Below are 19,418 nucleotides of genomic sequence, written 5' to 3'. Positions count from 1 at the left end.
CCCGCTTATGGTCCCAGGGCTCTGCCCAGCCCAGCTCAGCCTGTGGCCTGTTTCCTCTCAGACCTGCCTGTGCCCAGAAGCTGGCCTATTAAGAACTAGGATGCAGGTCTTATAAATGAAGGGGAGACAGCTGGGGACCAGGCAACAGGGAGTGGGGGAGCATGTGGCCACTCCTTAGTGATAGCTACGTCTGCCACCTGGCCAGGGAGCCCAGAGGGCCCCATTTGTCAGGAGGCAATGGTAATCGATTTTTATGTGAAATCTAACTTGAAAGTGCTGGCATTTAATTCAATTTGCTTAAAAGAATGTGAGGATGAAATAATATCTGTGATGGAGCAGAATTCAACCCCCAGTGCTACCGGTTTAGTCTCTGCGTTAACAGATCAAGCCTGTCAGGAAGTTTCATAAATAGGGGAAGGAAAGTAGAGGGGCCATGATGCAGAACTGGGACCTCCTCTGCTCCAGGAGCTGTGCGAGGTTCTCTCCTTAACTCGACTCAGCAACCCTAGGGTTGGTGGTGGTGGTGGGCGGGGGGGGCGGGGGGGTGTCAGGATTCATGTCCCCATTTGTAGACCAGAAAACCGAAGCAGAGAGGTGAGGTGAGCTGGCCAAGGACGCAGCACGGGTGGATGCGCCAGGACCCAAGCCCAGCTGTCCCAGGTGCAGCATGCAACAGCAGCTCTAGAAGACGCCTGGGTCCTGGGTGGCTGACTCGTCATGCTCCAGTGAGTGCGGGGCAGGCGGCGGCCAGTACGGCCCCAACCAACTGCAAGGGGCCTGACCCAGGGCGCGGTGGAGATGGGTGGGTGAACCCTCTCATAGCTCCTTTGACTCAGGGTTAGCTCAGCTCTGACAAACCACCTGGCTTTGAGTGTGACCCAGTTTTATAGCTTGAGCAACCAAAGCGGAGTTGGGGAAAGTCAGGCAGGTCTGAGAGCGAAACCAGCCCCCTACCACCTGGCTTGCGGGGTGAACTTGGGTGGAACCCCTCAGCTCTCAGAACCTCAGGTCCCCCCCCTCCCCAGCTCCAAAAACTAGTGGCTGGCTCCATCCACCTTGAGGCCCTCCCAGCTCCCATATTTATGGGTTCTAATTAGCCCAGAACCTTAACACGCACCAACACTGGGGCACATCACTCTACCTCAATTGCCTCCACCTGCAAAATGGGGAAGTAAAAGCCCCCACCGCATGGGTTCGTTGTGAGAAGTGAGTAAGATGACATATTTGCAGCATGTAGCACTGGGCCCAATGCCCAGGCGACGCTCAATAAACATTTACTTCCACTATCACCCCCACCCCCCAACTGTCTAGCACCTGCAACTTCTCACTTCCCTCCTTCCAGAAATATCTGACTGCAGAGAACAGCTTCAGGTCTAGTTCTCTGTACCAGGGACACAGAGGGGTCAAAACCCACAGCTCTGTCATTGGGAAGGATCTGAGCACCTAACTAGCACTCCCCAAGCAAGATGCAAATGCCTCCCTCAACAAACTAAACAAGGATGGGGTTTGAGTTCAGGAAAGCCGTGCGCCTGAGGTCCCTTTCCAGCTGCACGAACCCTCTGAACCTCAGTGTCCTCATCTACAGAGAAAACAATCATCCCCAGACCACACTTCATCTCCTAAGGGCTTTCTAAACTCTTAAGTCCCACAGAACACTTTCATGATCATTGTTAATTAAGTTAATTCAGATTTGTGCTCAGCTCTAGGATTACATTTGAATCATAACGGTAAAGACTTCAGACCTCAGGCTTTTGCCAGCCTACCTGACCCTAAGAATCACTGAGGACACTCTGAAAATGTAGAATCCTAGGCCCATTCTGGACCAGACAGAGCCGTGGGGCGGTGGGTGAATGTGGTGGGACACAGGGCCCAGGTGATTAGAGAAACCTGCCCATTCCAGATTGAACAGAATTGATCAACTGAAACTGAAAAATGAGCAAGCTGAGCTTCCAAGGTCAGGTATCTAACAGAAAGCATCACTTTCTGGAGGTCAGAAAGTCGTGAGTTTAGGGGCTGGCTCTGTTACTTTGCTAGTTGTATGAATTTGGGACCAGCCCTCAACCGCTCTGAGCCTATTTGTTCAAAATAGGAACAATTAGGCCTAACCCTTAGGCTGGGGTGAGCGTGGAATGTGAGGTGTCCTCTCCTTCCCAACTTCCCGACATCAGATTCTGGGGGCTATTGTGCCATTTCAAGCAAGTGAAGTCAGTGAGGATGGGGGCGGGTACCCAGTGGCGTCCCATTTGGACAGGCAGCCAGCCGCCCATTCCCACTTTGGGCAGGGCCTGAGTAATGTCTGATTTCCCAAGTCCTCAGGACAAAGTCAGTAGGAAACATTTTCCATTCTCACTGCTAGAGAAATAAATCCTTTCAGATGTACTTACACCCTTGGGAGAAAACTAGAAACATTTCCAAACACAGAGATATGGCAACAAAGCACCTAATCTCGGTGGAGTTGGAGCTCTCTGCCAGGTGCTGGGGGGAGGGGGGTCTCCCCTTGTTTGGGGTTCTGAGCTGCTTCGTGGAAGGTGTGAGGCGAGGAGAGCATGGGTCCCGCATCCCCAGGCTGGGGATCTGACTCTAGCTGGACTGGCCCCTTCCTCTCTGTCTCTCGCCGTCCTTCATTTGATAAATATTTTCTGAGCACCTGCTGTGTGCTGACACTGGTCTCAGCACCAGGACCCAGTGATGGGCAAACAGATTTGGTCCCTGCTCTCAGGAGCTGAGACTCCATCGCACAGAATGTTAAATGGCAAAGGCCACACCGCAGTTGTGCTGAGTGATCTGAAGGCCGTGCCCAGGTCTGATAAAAAGGTTCATTCAGCCAGGGAAGGGGTGAGGGGAGACCCAAATCAGACTGAAGAGGCAGTCTGGGAGGATCTTTTTGGAGGAAGAGTACCAGATGGCCGTGCTGATCCAGTTATTTCCTCTGCCACAAACTCTTTACCACCCCATCCACTTTTCCTGCCTTCTCAGTCCGTACTACAATGAAAAATAACCTTTTACGCCATTGTTTGCTCACCATTGTCAGCCCATATTTATCCCCCACTAGCCTGGAAGCATCATGAAGGTAAAGACAAAGTCAGTCTTGTTTTCCCTGGAATCCTCCCCAGTAAATCTTTTTTTTTTTTTTTTTTAAGAATTTTTATTTACTTATTTGACACAGAGAGAGAGCACAAGCAGGGGGAGCGGCAGAGGGAGAAGCAGGCTTCCGGCTGAGCAGGGAGCCCGATGCGGGGCTCCATCCCAGGACCCTGGGACCATGACCTGAGCCAAAGGCAGTCACTTAACCGACTGAGCCACCCAGGCGCCCCCTCCCCAATAAATCTTTAAATGAATGATGAATGAATGAATGAATGAACAAACCCCACTTCCCTGGGCCTCCACCTCCTCACCTCCACTATGGGAATAACAATACCTTTTGGCCAGCTGCCTGGGACTCCCAGGGCACACTGCCTGTTTTCAGTGGGCGGGGCTTGGTGCTGCCTGAGGAGGTGGGACATGGTGGGGGTAGGGGAATTAGGAGAGGAAGCTGACACCCTGACTCTGTGAACAGATCACTGGAGGACTCGGCCCCAGTCCAAAGGATAAAACAATGTCAAAAAGGCATGAATGGATAAAGAAGATGTGGTCCATATATACAATGGAATATTACTCAGCCATCAGAAAGGATGAATACCCAACTTTTACATCAACATGGATGGGACTGGAGGAGATTATGCTAAGTGAAATAAGTCAAGCAGAGAAAGTCAATTATCATATGGTTTCACTGATTTGTGGAACATAAGGAATAGCATGGAGGACATTAGGAGAAGGAAGGGAAAAATGAAGGGGGGGGAATTGGAGGGGGAGATGAACCATGAGAGACTATGGACTCTGAGAAACAAACAGGGTTCTAGAGGGGAGGGGGGAGGGGGGATTGGTTAGCCCAGTGATGGGTACTAAGGAGGGCACGTACTGCATGGAGCACTGGGTGTTATACGAAAACAATGAATCGTGGATCACCATACCAAAAACTAATGATATATTTTATGGTGACTAACATAATAAATTAAAAAAAAAAGGCATGACAGGGCACAGGGGGAGCCCTCCCTTGAACAGCGTGCAGCTAAACAGTCCCCCAGGTACTAGTACCAACTAATGCTGTCACCAGACACATTTATGTCACCCACTGGGCCAGTGAGTGGGTGACAAGTTCCCAAACAGGCCCAGGACCGCCTTCTGATTTTCTGGCTCCTCAAAGCAGGCCTGGGAGGCTGGCATTCCTCTGCAAACACAGCCACATGCACCAGGCAGGTGATGGGTGCCAGGGACAGAGAGATGGGAGAGCAGCATGAATACACAGGCCCTGGCCCCATGTAGTCACACCTACAGGAGGAAGCCTTCCCCAACCAAAGACAGCAGTCAGGGACAGTGGAAAGAAGGGGCACTCAAGTCTGCTGCATGGCCCTCCGAGTGGGGGCGGGGGGGTTGGGGGGTTGGAGAGTGTCATGTCCTGCCCTGGGCCTCAGTTTCCCTTGGCCAAGTGACACTCTTAATTCCTCCCTCGCAGATCAAGGTGCAAACTGTAAAGTGCTAAGTGCTACGAGGTGAAGCAGTGAATCTCATCCACCTCTCCCTGCACCCAGTTTTGGATTTGTACATATCGTGTGCAAGCTGTCCCCGAAGCCAGCATTTCCCGAAGCGTGGCACCCGGGCCACTGGTGTGACCCAGGCTGATTTCAGGTAATATGCGGATGTGGTGCTTAAGTGGCTTTAGGTTGCACAGTGTGGTTAATCCCCGCTGAATTCTCATTTGAACATTCTGAGAACATCAAAGAAGTCTCAGGCAGTGCTGCTCCCTCGTCAACCTCTCATCTTTCTGACACTGGCCAATATCCATCCCCCCCACCTTTTTTTAACAGACTCAACAACTTTGGCAGGCCCCAGCTAGCTAGAACGGAACAACCCTGCAATTACTGGTATCTATTTCTGGCAGGTGATACCGCTTTGCCATTTTCAAAGATGTTATAAAGCGACCTTTCATAAATAAAAATATGGTTAAAAAAGCTGAATACTTTAAAGAAAAATGACTAATAATACATGTTGTTTAGGAATATGCCCCCAGTTTACGGAGCTGGTGCCAGAATGGTGGAAGGCTGAAAAGTACTGAACGCAGTTACCACCTCTGCCAGCGACAGGCACATCTAAGTCCCTCCTGTTCTCCTCCTGGCACTAGGCCTGCCTGGGCCTCCTGGCCGCTCCCACAGCTGGGTGGGAGCGGGTCCCCAGGTCAGGACAGAAGTGATGGCGCCGAATCCACACCTTCCACCGAGCCCTCCACATCCTCCCCTCTCTCCCCACTGCCAGGCCTGGGAGAGGACCCAACACACCCTCAGGGAGGACAGAGCCACAAGATGGAAGGAACCTGGGTCTCTGGGTACTTGTGAGGGGCAGAGCACCCCCAGCCACCCTGGGACTTATTACATGAGTGAGAAATGAACTTCTGTTGCATGGCATCACTGTGACTTTCAGGTGTGCTATGGAAATTCGCTGACTTAGGCTGATATAAAGGAGGCATCTCTAGTCCAATTTCCTGCCAACCTGGAATTCTGTGACAGTCTGGATTTCCTTGTTTTTTGTAACAAATAATTACTGAGTACCGAACAGATGCCAGGCAGCCTGAAGGGCTTTACGAAGACAAGCTCAATTAGCCCTCATGACAATCCTGGGAGCCAGGCACTACTGATGACTTGGCTCGGCTTGCAAGGAGGCAAATGAGGCTCAGGGGTGTGAAGCATCTTGGCCAAAGTCAAACGTGTGGGAAGCAATGCAGCTGAAACTTGAAGCCAGGGCTGCTGGAGATGGACAAAGCCCTTCCCCCGCCACAATGCCATGCGCCTCTGCTGAGCACATCACCCGGGGACTGCCATGCCCTATGTGCCAGGCCCTGGGCTGGGTCCTGCAGGAGGGAGCACACGGGTGACACGGCCACAGCCTGGAGTCCTTGCGGCCAGACAGGAAGGGAGCAAGGGAGGGACGGAGCACAGAGACGGATGGAGAGAGGAGGGGCTAGCACAGTCAGGGAGAGCATCGCCACTCAGGAAGAACAGGAAAGGCTTCATGGAGAAGGGGGTGCTTAAGGCTGGCTGAGAATGCTGGGTAAGATTTCAGCTCGTGGCAACAAATAGGGAGATGCCATCTGATCCAAGTCAACAGCCAGCTCCTGGATCCATGGGAATTGGCTCAGGATAGGCCCACCACCCTGTCTACTGTAGGGGGCCTAAAGGACTGTGGGACAAACCTTTAAAACACCTCTCTGCACTGGATGAAATACTCCCAGTCCTTTCAAGGTTTCTCTTACAGGCCTCACTCTCCTACAAGCCTCCTTCTCAGCTCTTCTTTCAAAGAGCCCGGGGTATAATGGAAAGAGTGTGGATGGCAGTGTCAGACTACTCCAAGCTGTGATGATACCTCCTACCCCCTCCACTGAGCTAGGTGGTTCCCGCTGCAGTGCCCTTCCCTACAGGACGACAACTGCACAGTGAGGAAGGTGGGGAGAAAGACAGCTGGTCAAGAGGGGTAATATGGCGGCAGCCCGGCCATGCTGCCGGAGCCAGCTGAAGGTGAACGCCACCAGGGACATCATGTGGTACCCCTGACAGGATGCACTGAGAAAGGCACTCCACCCACACCCCAGCCTAATCTTAAGAAAACATCAGACAAATCCAGACTGGAGGCCATTCTTGAGGACACCTGGACAGTGCTCCTCAAGGCTGCCAAGGTCATGAAAAACAAGAAGGACTGAGGAATTGTCCCCAACCACAGGGGATTGGGGAGACATGACCACTGTTTGCAGTGTAGGATCTTGGATCGAACCCTGGAGCAGTAAAAGGGCATGAGTGGAAAACAGGTGAAATCCAAATAAAGTTTGGATTTTAGTTAACAATAATGTACCAATATCAATTTTTTAGCTGTGACAGATGTGGCAATGCTTGGTGTGAACCCTGGAGAAAGCCAGATGGGGGTAACTGTACTATCTTTACAACTTTTCTGTAAATCTAAATTATTCCAAAATAAAAAGTGTATTTAATGAAAAAGAGTGAGAGAGAAAGAGAAGCAAATGCCAGAACACAAACAAGTCTCATGAGTTTGGGGGCTGGGGAGGGGGGGATTTCTGTTTGGCCCAGTGCTATATATCCCCCAGCTTCTAGAACTGAGCCTGGCACACAGTAGGGCCCCAATAAATATGTTCAATGAACAGTTGGCCCCACCACTGCAGCCCACTCCTGCCTGCTGACGGGGGCTCCAGAGACCAGCCCCGCCTGCTCCCCACTAGAAGGGCTGCACCCCTCTGTGTGGCTCCCTAGCAGGGGCTTCCTGCCCACAGATGTGCATGGCGACAGGAAATGACCACCCAGGCCTGGCCCCCTCTACAGTGACCCAGAATCCCTCCAAGGCTTCCAGAGAAACAAACTGTAAACACAACTAACAGGGGGCAGGTAACATCGGCCACAGCAACTTCTTGCTAGACATGTCTCCAAAGGCAAGGGAAGCAAGGGCAAAAATGAACTACTGGGATTTCATCAAGATAAAGCTTTTGCACAGGAAAGGAAACAGTCAACAAAATCAAAAGACAACCAAAAATATGGGAGAAGATATTTGCAAATGACATATCAGATAAAGGGCTAGTAGTATCCAAAATCTATAAAAAAACTTACCAAACGCAACACTCAAAAAAACCAAATAATCCAGTCAAGAAATGGGCAGCAGACATGAATGGGCATTTCTCCAAAGAAGACATCCAAATGGCCAACAGACACATGAAAAAATGCTCAGCATCACTCGGCATCAGGGAGATACAAATCAAAACCACAATGAGATACCACCTCACGCCAGTCAGAATGGCTAAAATTAACAAGTCAGGAAACGACAGATGTTGGCGAGGATGTGGAGAAAGGGGAACCCTCCTACACTGTTGGTGGGAATGCAAGCTGGTGCAGCCACCCTGGAAAACAGTATGGAGAGTCCTCAAAAAGTTGAAAATAGAGCTACCCTATGACCCAGCAATTGTACTACTGGGTATTTACCCCAAAGATACAAATGTACTGATCCAAAGGGGCACGTGCACCCCAATGTTTATAGCAGCAATGTCCACAGTAGCCAAACTGTGGAAAGAGCCCAGATGTCCTTCAACAGATGAATGGATAAAGAAGATGTGGTATATATATATACAAGGGAATACTACTCAGCCATCAAAAAAATGCAACCTTGCCATTTGCAACGACGTGGATGGAATCAGAGGGTATTATGCTAAGCGAAATAAGTCAATCAGAGAAAGACAATTATCATATGATCTCACTCATATGTGGAATTTAAGAAACAAAACAGAGGAGCGTAGGGGAAAGGAGGGAGAAATAAAACAAGACAAAATCAGAGAGGGAGACAAACCATAAGAGACTCTTAATCATAGGAAACAAACTGAGGGTTGCTGGAGGGGAGGGGGTGAGGGGATGGGGTAACTGGGTGATGGACATTGGGGAGGGCACGTGATGTAATGAGCACTGAGTGTTAGATAAGACTGATGACTCACTGAACTCTACCTCTGAAACTAATAATACACCGTATGTTAATTAACTGAATTAAAAAAAAAAAAAAAGGGATGGCAGGTAACATCAGGCATGTCCAAGGCGATAACACTTGCCTCTAGGGCACGTGAGTATGGTTAAGAAAGTCAGCTCTGGCTTCACAGGTGAGCCCTCAAGTCTCAGCTGTGTTACCCGAAGTTTGTGCGACCTTGGCCAAGTCCTGTCCCTTCTTTCTGCCCAGCATCCTCACCAGACAAACAGGAATAATAAATAGCTCTTACCCAATATGCGGATCAACCGAGGGAATCCAAGGAAGGCTTTTAGCCAGGCACTTGCCAAATGGCACCTATTGTGGGCACTGCTATTATCACAACACAGCCCTGAAGGTCAACTGCAAGATACACCCTGGAGGTTGTTGGTATTAAACGGTCTGGAGCAAGGGAGTGTCACTCAAGTTGAGCTCTGGCCAGCCCTGGGACTGCTGAAGAGGAAGGCTGGGTCCAGTGGCAGGGCTGGCCGGGCCGTCCCAGCACCAGCCGGAGGAGGGAAGCCCCACGCCCCAAGGCTGCCTCTGCCCAAGCCCACAGATCCCTCACTTCTCTGCCTTGGGCTCCAAGCCCAGCAGACCACCTCTAACAGTCCTGGGGCTGTCCACCCAGCCAGCACGTGGTCACGCTGGTACGTGTGACACACAGGCTGCCTGCTGTCAGCACGGGCCACTGTCAGCCCCAGGAAGGCACTGGTTTGGCCCAGTATCATGTTCAACAAAAACAAAATTGGAAATGATTCCTAACCATTTTCACACAACTTAGAAGATTTTCATCATTTCCTGAGAAATTGGGAAATCTGAGGAGCAACAAATCACAGAGCCGCATTGGAGCTGCCCCTTCCCGATGGAGTGTCGCTCTCCCATGGGCCACAGCCCGCACCCAATCACCCACCAAGGCACCTGCCTGGGCCCTGGGGGCCTCACAGCACGTGACCGACTGCTTACTCTCTCACCACAGAGCTATATATAGACGTTTCTCCCAAGAAGACATACAAATAGCCAACACGTCCACGAAAAGCTGTTCAGCGTCACTGGTCATCAGGCAAATGCAAATCAAAACCACAATGAGATAGCACCTCACACGTGGTAGGATGGCCACTGTCAAACAAAAGTGTTGGTGAGGATATGGAGAAAGAGGAACGCTCGTGCACTGCTGGTGGGAACGCAAACTGGTGCAGCCACTCCAGGAAACAGTACGGACGCTCCTCAGAAAGTTTAAAATAGGAACACCCTATGACCCAATAATCCTGCAACTGGGTATTTACCCAAAAGAACTGAAAGGATCTTGAAGAGATAACTGCACCCCCATGCTCAGTACAGCATTAATCACGATAGCCAAGATGCGGAGACAACCTAAAAGTCCATGGACAGATGAACGGAGTGAGAAAATGCGGTATAGACGTACCGTGGAGTACTACTCAGCCTTAAAAAAGAAAATCCTGCCACATGCAACAAGATGGATGAACCTTGAGGGTGTTACGCTAAGTGTAACAGGCCAGTCAGAGAAGGACAGATACTGTATGATACCCACTTATGTGAGGTATCTGACACAATTAAACTTGTAGAAATAGAGAGTAGAATGGTGGGTGCTGGGGAGAGCTCTTCGAGGGGTATAAAGTTCCAGTCATACAAGATGAGTAATGTCTAGAGATCTGCCGTACAACTGATAGTTAACACTACTGCATGCTTAAAAATTTGTTGAGAGGGTAGATCTCATGTTAAGCGTTCTTACCACAATTTTTAAAAAACTGAATTAGTAGTGTGACCCACACAGTGAGAGCATGAGAGTTTCTTATGGTGATAGAACTGTTCTGTATCTACATGGGGGTGGGGGTGGTTCTACGAGAGAATGTCTTGAATTTCATAGAGGAGTACACCAAAAGTCAATTTTTGTATGATTAATTTAAAAAAGAAACTAAAGAAAATAAATTACTAATAATTGTCTACCGTGTGGGGTCTGGGTGGCTTTTAAATCCAATGACATGCCCAACACAGCGCTCTACCCATCACAAGCTGAGGAACCGTCAGGCATTCCTAGTAAGATGAGTATTGCCTCCTTTCCTCCTCCAAAGAGATTCCAGCCCCGGACTGGAATGCAAGAAAGAAAAGCGAACGCCGTGGAGGGGTTCCTGCCACAGCACCAGGACTCAAAGTTTCAGGTACCTGTGACTGTACTTTGGTTTTGAAACAGCCAGGCTTCTCATCTCCAATAGGGTTTCTACCTTTTGGAGAAACAGAACATTTAATCCATTTCAAAGGGATCTCGCTTCCTGTCCAGCTGTGCTGCCCAGTGGGTTACAGGAGGAAGGGGCTCCAGGGGGAGGATTACGCTGGCAGGTGTATACCAGTCCCCAGGGCCCCTTCATGCACGAGCTGTGCGATCTATCATCTCTGAGGTCGATTTCCCTGGATGTAAAACAGGAACAATAACGGCCACTCAGGGTGAGGAGATTTGTAAATCACCTCTGTATCCCCTAGCTCTCGCTCGGCAGGACAGGGAACCCCGAGTTTCTCCTGCCTCTCCCAAGGGCCAAGACTTATAAAAACAAATACATCTAGTGTTAGAGGGTTTTTTTTTTCCTGTCCCATACTTTTCCTGCATATATAACCAATGCAATTAAGTTAACAGACCTGAATGTTAAAGTTGACAACAGACAATTAGGCTAATTACTACTCCTTTAAGGATCAATTAGGGCTGTTTCCCACACTATATTCTGAGAAATGGTACTGGGCGTCTTGTGAACAACAGGGTGGCTTCGACAATCAGTTTGGCAAAAGCTGGGCTGAACCAAGTGACTCGGCTTCCTCTCATGCAGGACTTCTCAGTGCCTTTAGAAAGGGACACACGTGTTGTGAATCTCAAAGGGGGGGACGCCGTATGCAGCACAGAATGAGAGATGCTGTGTCAAGTCAGCCATACAGAGCAGGGCTTTGGCAACCTTCCCCCACATCCAAATCACGTGGAGAGCTTATTAAACCACAGATTCAGCTTCCGGGTGGGCACTGAGATTCTGCATTTCCCAAGGGCTCCCAGTGATGCTGAAGCTGCTGGTCTGGGACCACACTCTGAAGAGCAAGGACATCAGTGGAAAGTAAGACCACTTATCGACCACTTGACCGGTGAGGAACAGTCCCAGAGTAGGGAAGTGGCTTGCTGAAGGTCACACAGGAGTGACAGATGGGACCAGACTCCAGTCCCAGCCTTCCCTCCAAGTACCTACTCACCACCTGGCTGCCCTAGAGCTCTCAGCCCTGCTTCCTATTGGTTCTCCCGATTTTGAGCAACCTTCTCAGTCTCTGTCATGCATTGGAGTCATGTGAGGGCCTTTAAAAAAACACTGATACCTGGCCCTCCACCCTGAGAGCCTGATTATTAGGTCTGGCGTGTAGCCTGAGTTGGGAGACTTTTAAGCTCCTCCAGTGATTCTAACGCACAGCTAGTGTTGAGGACACCGACGCAGAGGTGGTGGGTGAGCCTCCCCCCAAATGCCCTCCTCACACCCTCGTAGCAGCAAGTCCAAAATAAAACATGAAAAGATGGTCAATAGGAAACGGCACTTGACAAGGCCACAGCTGGCTAAAGCCCTGTCTCAAGATATGAGGTATCACAGTCAGGAATCCAAACTGCCTTGAGAGGAGAGATTTCCATCTCATTCCATGTCCAGATGAGCAGGTAAACATATGTTCTAGGCTTTAAAGCCCCAGTGGCCAATGTAGGAAAACCCTGGATCCTCCAGAGTGAGATGCTCTAAGTTAGTGTGAGACTGTTAGTGGGCGTCTTTAAAGACAATTTCTGAATCAGGTGTCAGGCCAAATGAGGCTGGTTAAAAAAAGGCAAAAAAAAGCTGATGACTTTGAGCTTCTTAATGACCGCTATAGGGAAAGAATTAGAGATGAGAAAGCCAATGAATCCAATTAGAGGTGATTCCCATTCTCTCTGAACTTGGTGAATGGAAAGGGAAAAGCTTTAGAGATGAGCCTACAGCCGACAAGTGGGGCTCTGGAGCCAGACGGCAGCATTTCAAGCCCAGCACCTTCTGCTGACCCACATTGCTCCTGCACCTCAACTGGCTTATCTGTAAAGTGGGACAACAACAGTGTGTTGTAGGCATACTGTGGGATTACATGAGTTGATGTACGTAAGACCCTTACAACACTGTCAGGCACCAGGAAGGGCTCAATAAACACAAAATACTGGCTTCATCTTCACATCATTTTTCCTCTGGTCTAATCTTCATCTCCCTTTTGCCCTCATTTTTAAGCCCATTTATGTTTTTTAAAAATTGTTGTAAAGTAGGGGTGCCTGGGTGGTTCAGTCAGTTAAGTGTCCGACTCTTGGTTTTAGCTCAGATTGTGATCTTAGGGTTGTGGGATCGAGCCCCACATCAGGCTCTGCGCTCAGAGTGGAGTCTGCTTAAGTTTCTCTCTCCTTATTGGAAAGTGCTAGAAAGAGGGAGAAAGGGGAGAGAGAGGGAGGAAGGGAGGATATGGATGAAGTGGGAGTTATTTAAATTTTGGAAATTCGGACTGCAGTCATAATACGCACCGGCCCTCTAATATAGCCGGGGGAAAAGGCTATTTTGACGTAGCTGCTTTTCCTACTGAAGACTTGAGTTACGGTTAAATAAACAATGCTCTGCAAAAAAAAAAGTCTCTCTCTCCTTCTCCCTCTGCCCCTCCCCCATACACTCTCGCTCTCTCTACCTCTCTCACAAATAAACAAATAAACCTTTTTAAAAAAATTATTGTAAAGTTATGTGTTTCTGTCAGCTTCCCCAAGCTCCTTCTGGAATAAGGCAGGGTAGAAATACAGACACTCATGTTAGCTAACTGCTGAGTGTTAACTATGTGCTCAGAGCCCCCTGCAGGGGCTGGGGCTTAGCTGGGCACAGGGAGTGAGGGGGGGCTCTGGGTCTGCAGGGCCCCCCTCAGACAAAGGCACATGAGGAGCTGAGGAATTCATACTTGATCCTCAGAGCAATGGACCCTGCTTGAAGGTTGAAACCAGGACATTAGAAAATCAGGTTAACTGTGGAAAGCTTTACTATGAAAACAAAACAAAACAAAACGAAAAAACCAGGTCAACTTTGGAAAGCTCACTCAGGGTTCTCTCAAGAAGGTCTGGGGTCTCCTGGAGGAAGGCCAGGGTGAGAAGCAATGGAGGCTGAACCAAGGCACTGCTGCAGGGCCGACATCATGGGCGTCTGACCTACACACTCAGGACCCCCCGCTCCGGGGGTCTATGTTTATTTTACTGCTCTGCTATCATGGTCCTGGAATCCGCAATACTTTTCCAACAAGGGGTTCTGCATTTTCATTTTGCACTGGGCCCCACAAATTACAGAGCTGACCCTACCCGGCAGGGACACCTCTCTTGCTCCTACATCTACCCTACCAGGTGAGGCAGTGAAGGTTACCACTTGTCTTTAAAATGAAGAACCCAAGGCCCCGAGAAGGTAAACTAACTGTCCCATGGCTTGGCTGGTCAGTGACAGGGCAGCAGCAAACCCAGGACTTAGGGGTTCAATTCGGGGGCCTCCACTGCGGGAAAGCGGGCCATCTCTGCCCCTCTGAAAGCTGTGTTCAGGCTCCTCTGGGCCTGGGCTGCAGGAACTGTCCCCCACCCCTACCCCAGGCTGAGTGGGAGGTAGATGCTGCCGACCCCTGCCAGCCGGAACTGGGTACGGTCAGAGCCAACACCCACGGATCTGGGTCCCAAGGCCAGTTCCACAACAGCAACTGGCCAGCGATTAATGAAACAATTCAACGGAGCAAAGCAAACACAAGTAATCTTTGCAGTCCCAGGATCCCGCCTCCTCCAACCCCCAAAAACAACTGAGAGAGCAAATTCAAGGAAGGAAGGGGGAAAATTCTCCACCAATAGCTGAAAATCTGCCCAGTAAAGAAGAGTTGGCATTATCAAATCACACCATGCCTTTGGCTTCCGTAACAGACCCTGAGAGGCATTTCCAAGAGCAAGTTTGGCCCAGGTGCTGTTCTAGGCACTGGAGTTACAGCAGAGAATAAAACAGATAAAAATCTTTGCCCTAGGGAGCTCACGATTTAATGGGAGGGAGAAAGAATAAGCATAATAATCAAGTGACTTACATAGTGTTAGGAAATACAGGTGCTTACATGAAATAACACAAATAATGAAAATAGTGGCCAAAATTTATTGGGTGCTTACTGTGTCTAAATGCTTTACACACATTGACTTGTTTAATCCTCTCAACAATGGGTACCGTTCTCATGCCCATTTCACAGACAGGAGAACGCACAGAAGGTAAGCTGCACAAGGTCCCGTAGGCACTAAGAAAAAAAAGGAGTATCGATAAGAAAGGGCAAGAGATTGCTATCCACCCCCCACCCCCAACACACACACACCTCCTCCTGATTCTGGCTCGTTGTAAGGCAAGCAAAACAGGCAGGAAGCCTGGTTTTCTTCCAGGCCTCCAACTGGGAGAGGGGGGGTCCAATCACAGTATGCCCCTCTCCCTTCCCCCACAGTTCTTAAGAGATCTGACAGGGTTGGGACTCTCGAAGCACTCCCTTTTCTCCCAGAGCTAGAGCTTTGGAGCTAACAGCCCCAAGTTCAAATCCCAGCTCCACCAGCTCACCAGTATATGACCCTGGGCAAATAACTTCTACTTAGCAGCCTCCCGTTCCTTTGATTTAAAATGAAGATGAAAACTCCCTCCCGCAGGTGACAAGGGAACAGACTTCAAGTCTGCACCTCGCAGTGCATGCACCGGGGTAGATGTCCTCCTCCCTTCTCTTCAGTGCTGAGAGGGCAGGGCTACACAGCCCCAGCTCGGTACTGTGGGCCACGTGGCAGAGGGCTGAGCACGGTAAACATTTGATGAATGAACACCGAAGAGGAAGAAGGTGTGTGGGATGGGGGAACCTTCCTTAGAAACTGAGTCCTGGAGTTAACAGATCTTAAAAAGTGTGGGTTACTAGGCGCAAATGGCTCATCCTCCAAAGCGCAAATGCCAAGTGGTGAAATCTAGTCTCACTGTTCTGTGGTAAGCCCAAGCCCTCAAGAAAATTTATTAAAACAATACCTCATTAGGCTGGTGCCCCCATAGCACCAGGGCACTCCAAACCTCCAACTCAAGGGGCACCAGGTCAGAAGCTGTACATGACCTAGACCCTGGCCCACCCCCAGTCTAGGTCCCGTGAGGTCCAGGGCAAGACCCTCAGCCTGGAGCCTCATCTTCCTCCAAAGTGGTTGGTTGCAGAGCGAAAGGATTAAATGACCCAAAGTGGCGGTTTTCCCCAACAAAGTCAAAATCACTGGAACCTACTAAATCACAAGGGCATGGGGGTGGGGCAGTCAGGAATCTTTAGTATCAGCCTGGGTAAGGGGAGGCTTTGTGGAACCAGGAACCCACGTGCCAACCACAGCTCTCGAGGCCCGAGGCTGTCAGTGTAAGGACTGCCCCTGATTCCATCCAAGGAGCTTTCCTCCTTTGGAACTGCCCTGGATCTGCAAGCATGTGTCTGAGACCCTGGTGTCGGCCTCTGGGCTTCATGGAAGGGGCAGGAAGCTGGCAGATGTTTGCAGATGGCATTGGTGCCCAGGAAAGGCTGGAGTGCCCCATCAGCCAGTGCGTGGGGGTCACTGCCAGGCTTTTCTGCTTGGGAAGGCTGTAACTTTACCCTGACTTCACTCTCACCTGTGCAGAGGGACGGGGCAGGTGAGGAGGAAGAGTTCCCTCCTGTGAGGGAAGCATCAGAACCCAATTTGTGGATGAAGAAATGGCCTCATGGAGAAGCTCCTCATCTACTGATGTCCTACTTCTGAGCTCTAAATCCTACAATGCTTCTCCTGCATCCAATCCTCACAGGTGAGGACCTTATTTCAGCTCCAACCTGCAGGTAGTGATTTTTAGAGATACTGAGAAGGTTCAGATACTTGCCCAAGTCATCCTGTCACACAGCTGAGGGCAGGTCTGAACCTAGAGCCTTCACCCCTAATTTCTAGAAGATACCGAGCTGCTCAGTGGAGGGAGCAGAGCCAGGATTCTAATCCAGCCCTTCCCCACACTGAAGCCCTGCTATTTTCCTGGCCAGACCCCCACAGTGTGGCTGCCTCAGGCAGGGCATCCCCTGAGGCTCCATACTGCAAAGAAGTCTGGCAGAGACCCCTTCTCAGGCAGGCTTTCTGAAGGCCTAGCGCAGCACAACGTGGACCATGAGGCAGCTGGACCCCACAAAGGACCCATTGTAGTGACTGCAGAAAGCCACGGCCAGACCAGGCTGGGCCCTCTGGGGAGCCCTGTCCATGGCTCCTGGCCTCCTCCCCTTCCCATGGTGCCCCCATACCCAGAGAACAGGACCGGGACTGGCAGAGGCCTCCTGTTCTGCCTAGGCTGGGGCAGTCTCAGCCTATGGAAACCTAAAACCCTCCAGCTGCTGCCAGGCAGTCATGGGGCTGCAGACCCCTGCGGATCCCTGGGGGCTCACTGGAGGTCGGATGCACCTGTCAGCAGGGGTGGGGTCCACGAAATGAGGCTCCAGAGATGGCAGGGGGTAGGAGGGATGGCTCGTTTGGTCCCAGCTGGGAAAGTGAGTTATCTGTTTCCCAGACTGGGGTAGGGTGGGGAGGAGGGACCGCAGGAGATGCGGGTTTGCGTGGTGTTGGGGCAGGCTGGGGAGGGGGCTCGGTGGAGGGAAGGGGTGGGGCGGACAGGAGGTGGGTGGCTTTGCCTCCCGCTGCACGAGGGGGCCCTCCGAGGTTCCGGCTTTGTGTGCAGCAGGGGCCCCGCCCCAGGTCCCCGTGGGCCTGCAGGAGGCATGCACAGGGCTGCGGGGCCGCTTCTGCGTGCCGGGCAAGAGGAGTCCGCGGCGTGCCCGGGCACCCACTGTGTCCGCGGTCGCCACACTCACCTCCTGAAGTCAAAGGGCATCGTGCCGCCGCCGCCGGGGATGGGAGCGCTGCAGGCCAGGTGCGCTGCGGCGCCGCGTGGGTCCCAGCCCGCTGCCAACGCCTCCTCCGGCCGCCCCGCCCCCGCCGGCCGCCCACCGCCCCCGACACCCGCCGCTCGCCTCCCGCCGCCGGGAAGTGACGCTCCGCGCAGCCCATTGGGCGCTGCCCGCCCGCCCCCGGCCTCCTCTTCCGCCACCCGGTTAAAGGGGCCCGCGGGCCGGGAGGGTGAGGGGCGGGCCTTTGGAGTCGAGGCTGGAGGGGGGAGGGCAGGGAGCTCCCAAAGACGCGTGCGTTCCTTCGAAGCGCCCCTCTGCGTTTTCCTCCACTTTCTCTCTGTGGCCTTGGGCAAACCTCAGCCTCTCAGAGCTCTTTTGCTTTTGTAAAACAGATTCCTTGAGTTGTGAGGATTAAATGAATGAATGATCCAGATTTGAGTCGCGCACAGCGTCTAGCTCTGAGAAGGGAGGAGGTCAGGCAGTCCTAGACTTATAAAGTGGACTCACCATTTCCCTGCTATGCCTCTCTGGGAAAGACACTTGGCACCTCTGAGCCCCCACTGCTTTCCACGTCTGCACAAAGAGGCTGATGACATTTAAAGGGCTTTTTCCTGGGGGTTGGATGAGAAAGTTGGGAGACTGGCTTAGTGTAGTGCCTGGCACCCTGTAAGGGCACAATCACCCAAAGTGATTGCGGTGGACCAGATAGCTGCCTCTGCTTCCATCTTCCACTTAATGGTTCATTTGAATGGTTGTCATTGAGACCTGGCTGTGAGCCAGGTCCCTACAGGGCATGCGGGTTGTCTCAGGCAGATTGCAACCTGCTCTATGACTTGGCCCCGCACAGACCTCTCTGAGCCTCAGCTTCATCCTGCAAAATTCACAGGTAATCGGTATCTCCCACCAGGATGGGTGGATTAGAGGAGATGGTAGATGAGGTAACACAAGATTGGCATAAAGGAAACTAATTCTGAACTTCCCCTGGGGTTCTGTTGCTGGCCCCACCTCCAAGGTTTCCCTCACAGGGCTTGAAAAATCCCAGGGGAGGCAGGTGGAGGCTCATGTTCTAAAAGCAGGGCCAGAGGGCGGTTTCCTCATCTATAAGTAGAGGTAAATCATGGTACCTGTTCCTCTGGGAGGATTCAGAATACACAGAGCCAGCACTGGGTCTGGCGGGGTGGGGCCAATGAACCAAAATCTTCCCCTGGAGATAGATACACCATGGCCTGACCAGTTGCCTCTCCCTCCTTCTGACCTCCAGCAATACCTTTTCTTTCATTCATTCATTCATGCATTCATTCATTCATTCATTCATTCAACAAGTGGCCTGGTACTTTGGAGAGACAGAGGAAATCAGCCTGAACTGGAAGTCTGGGATAGCAAGAAGGGTGTAAGGGCCTTGTGTGGCCTGCCACCAGGCCCAAACCACTATTTGTTGGCCCTGTGCAGGAAGGGAGTCATGCAGTGGTGGGCTTTTGACCACATGTCCTCCCTCATCAAACTGTGGCCCACAGTCTATCTGGTGGTAGTCCACAAGCCAGATGCTTGGGCATCATGGGGCAAATTCTAGGTCCCAGTCCTATTGAATCAGGTGTGCATTTAGCATGATCGCCAAGAGATTTGTTGGCACATTTAAGTTTGAGAGGCACTGCTATAAAGGACCTTGCTCCTGGAAGCAGACAGGGGTGGGGTTTGCCTTGTCTATTCCTTTGCCTGGAGCACTTTCTTCTTTGTCTTCCACCCTGCTGTACGGGCAGAGACTGTACCTGTCCCCCAATATCTATTCTCCCTTCCTTTGTAACTGTTAACCGTGTGAACAGCGCCCAGACTCTGGAGCCACACCACATGGGGTCATGTTCCAGCTTGTCCACTTA

The 19,418-nt window shown here is 51.2% G+C and overlaps 1 protein-coding gene across 2 annotated transcripts in view; it reads right to left on the bottom strand.

The window, feature by feature from the left end:
* Nucleotides 1-17,635, bottom strand: part of ERGIC1 (endoplasmic reticulum-golgi intermediate compartment 1) — a 102,770-nt gene extending 85,135 nt beyond the window's left edge. For both annotated transcript variants that reach the window (XM_032403723.1, XM_032403724.1), the window contains exon 1: nucleotides 17,509-17,635. In XM_032403723.1, coding sequence (XP_032259614.1) covers nucleotides 17,509-17,528 — 20 coding nt within the window. In that variant the 5' untranslated portion in view covers nucleotides 17,529-17,635. The remainder of the gene's footprint in view (nucleotides 1-17,508) is intronic.
* Between the last annotated feature and the right edge of the window lie 1,783 nt (nucleotides 17,636-19,418).

The sequence above is a fragment of the Phoca vitulina genome, unplaced genomic scaffold, assembly GCF_004348235.1.
Source record: "Phoca vitulina isolate PV1807 unplaced genomic scaffold, GSC_HSeal_1.0 scaffold6, whole genome shotgun sequence".
NCBI lineage: Eukaryota > Metazoa > Chordata > Mammalia > Carnivora > Phocidae > Phoca > Phoca vitulina.
This window is presented reverse-complemented; position numbering and strand designations above follow the sequence as displayed.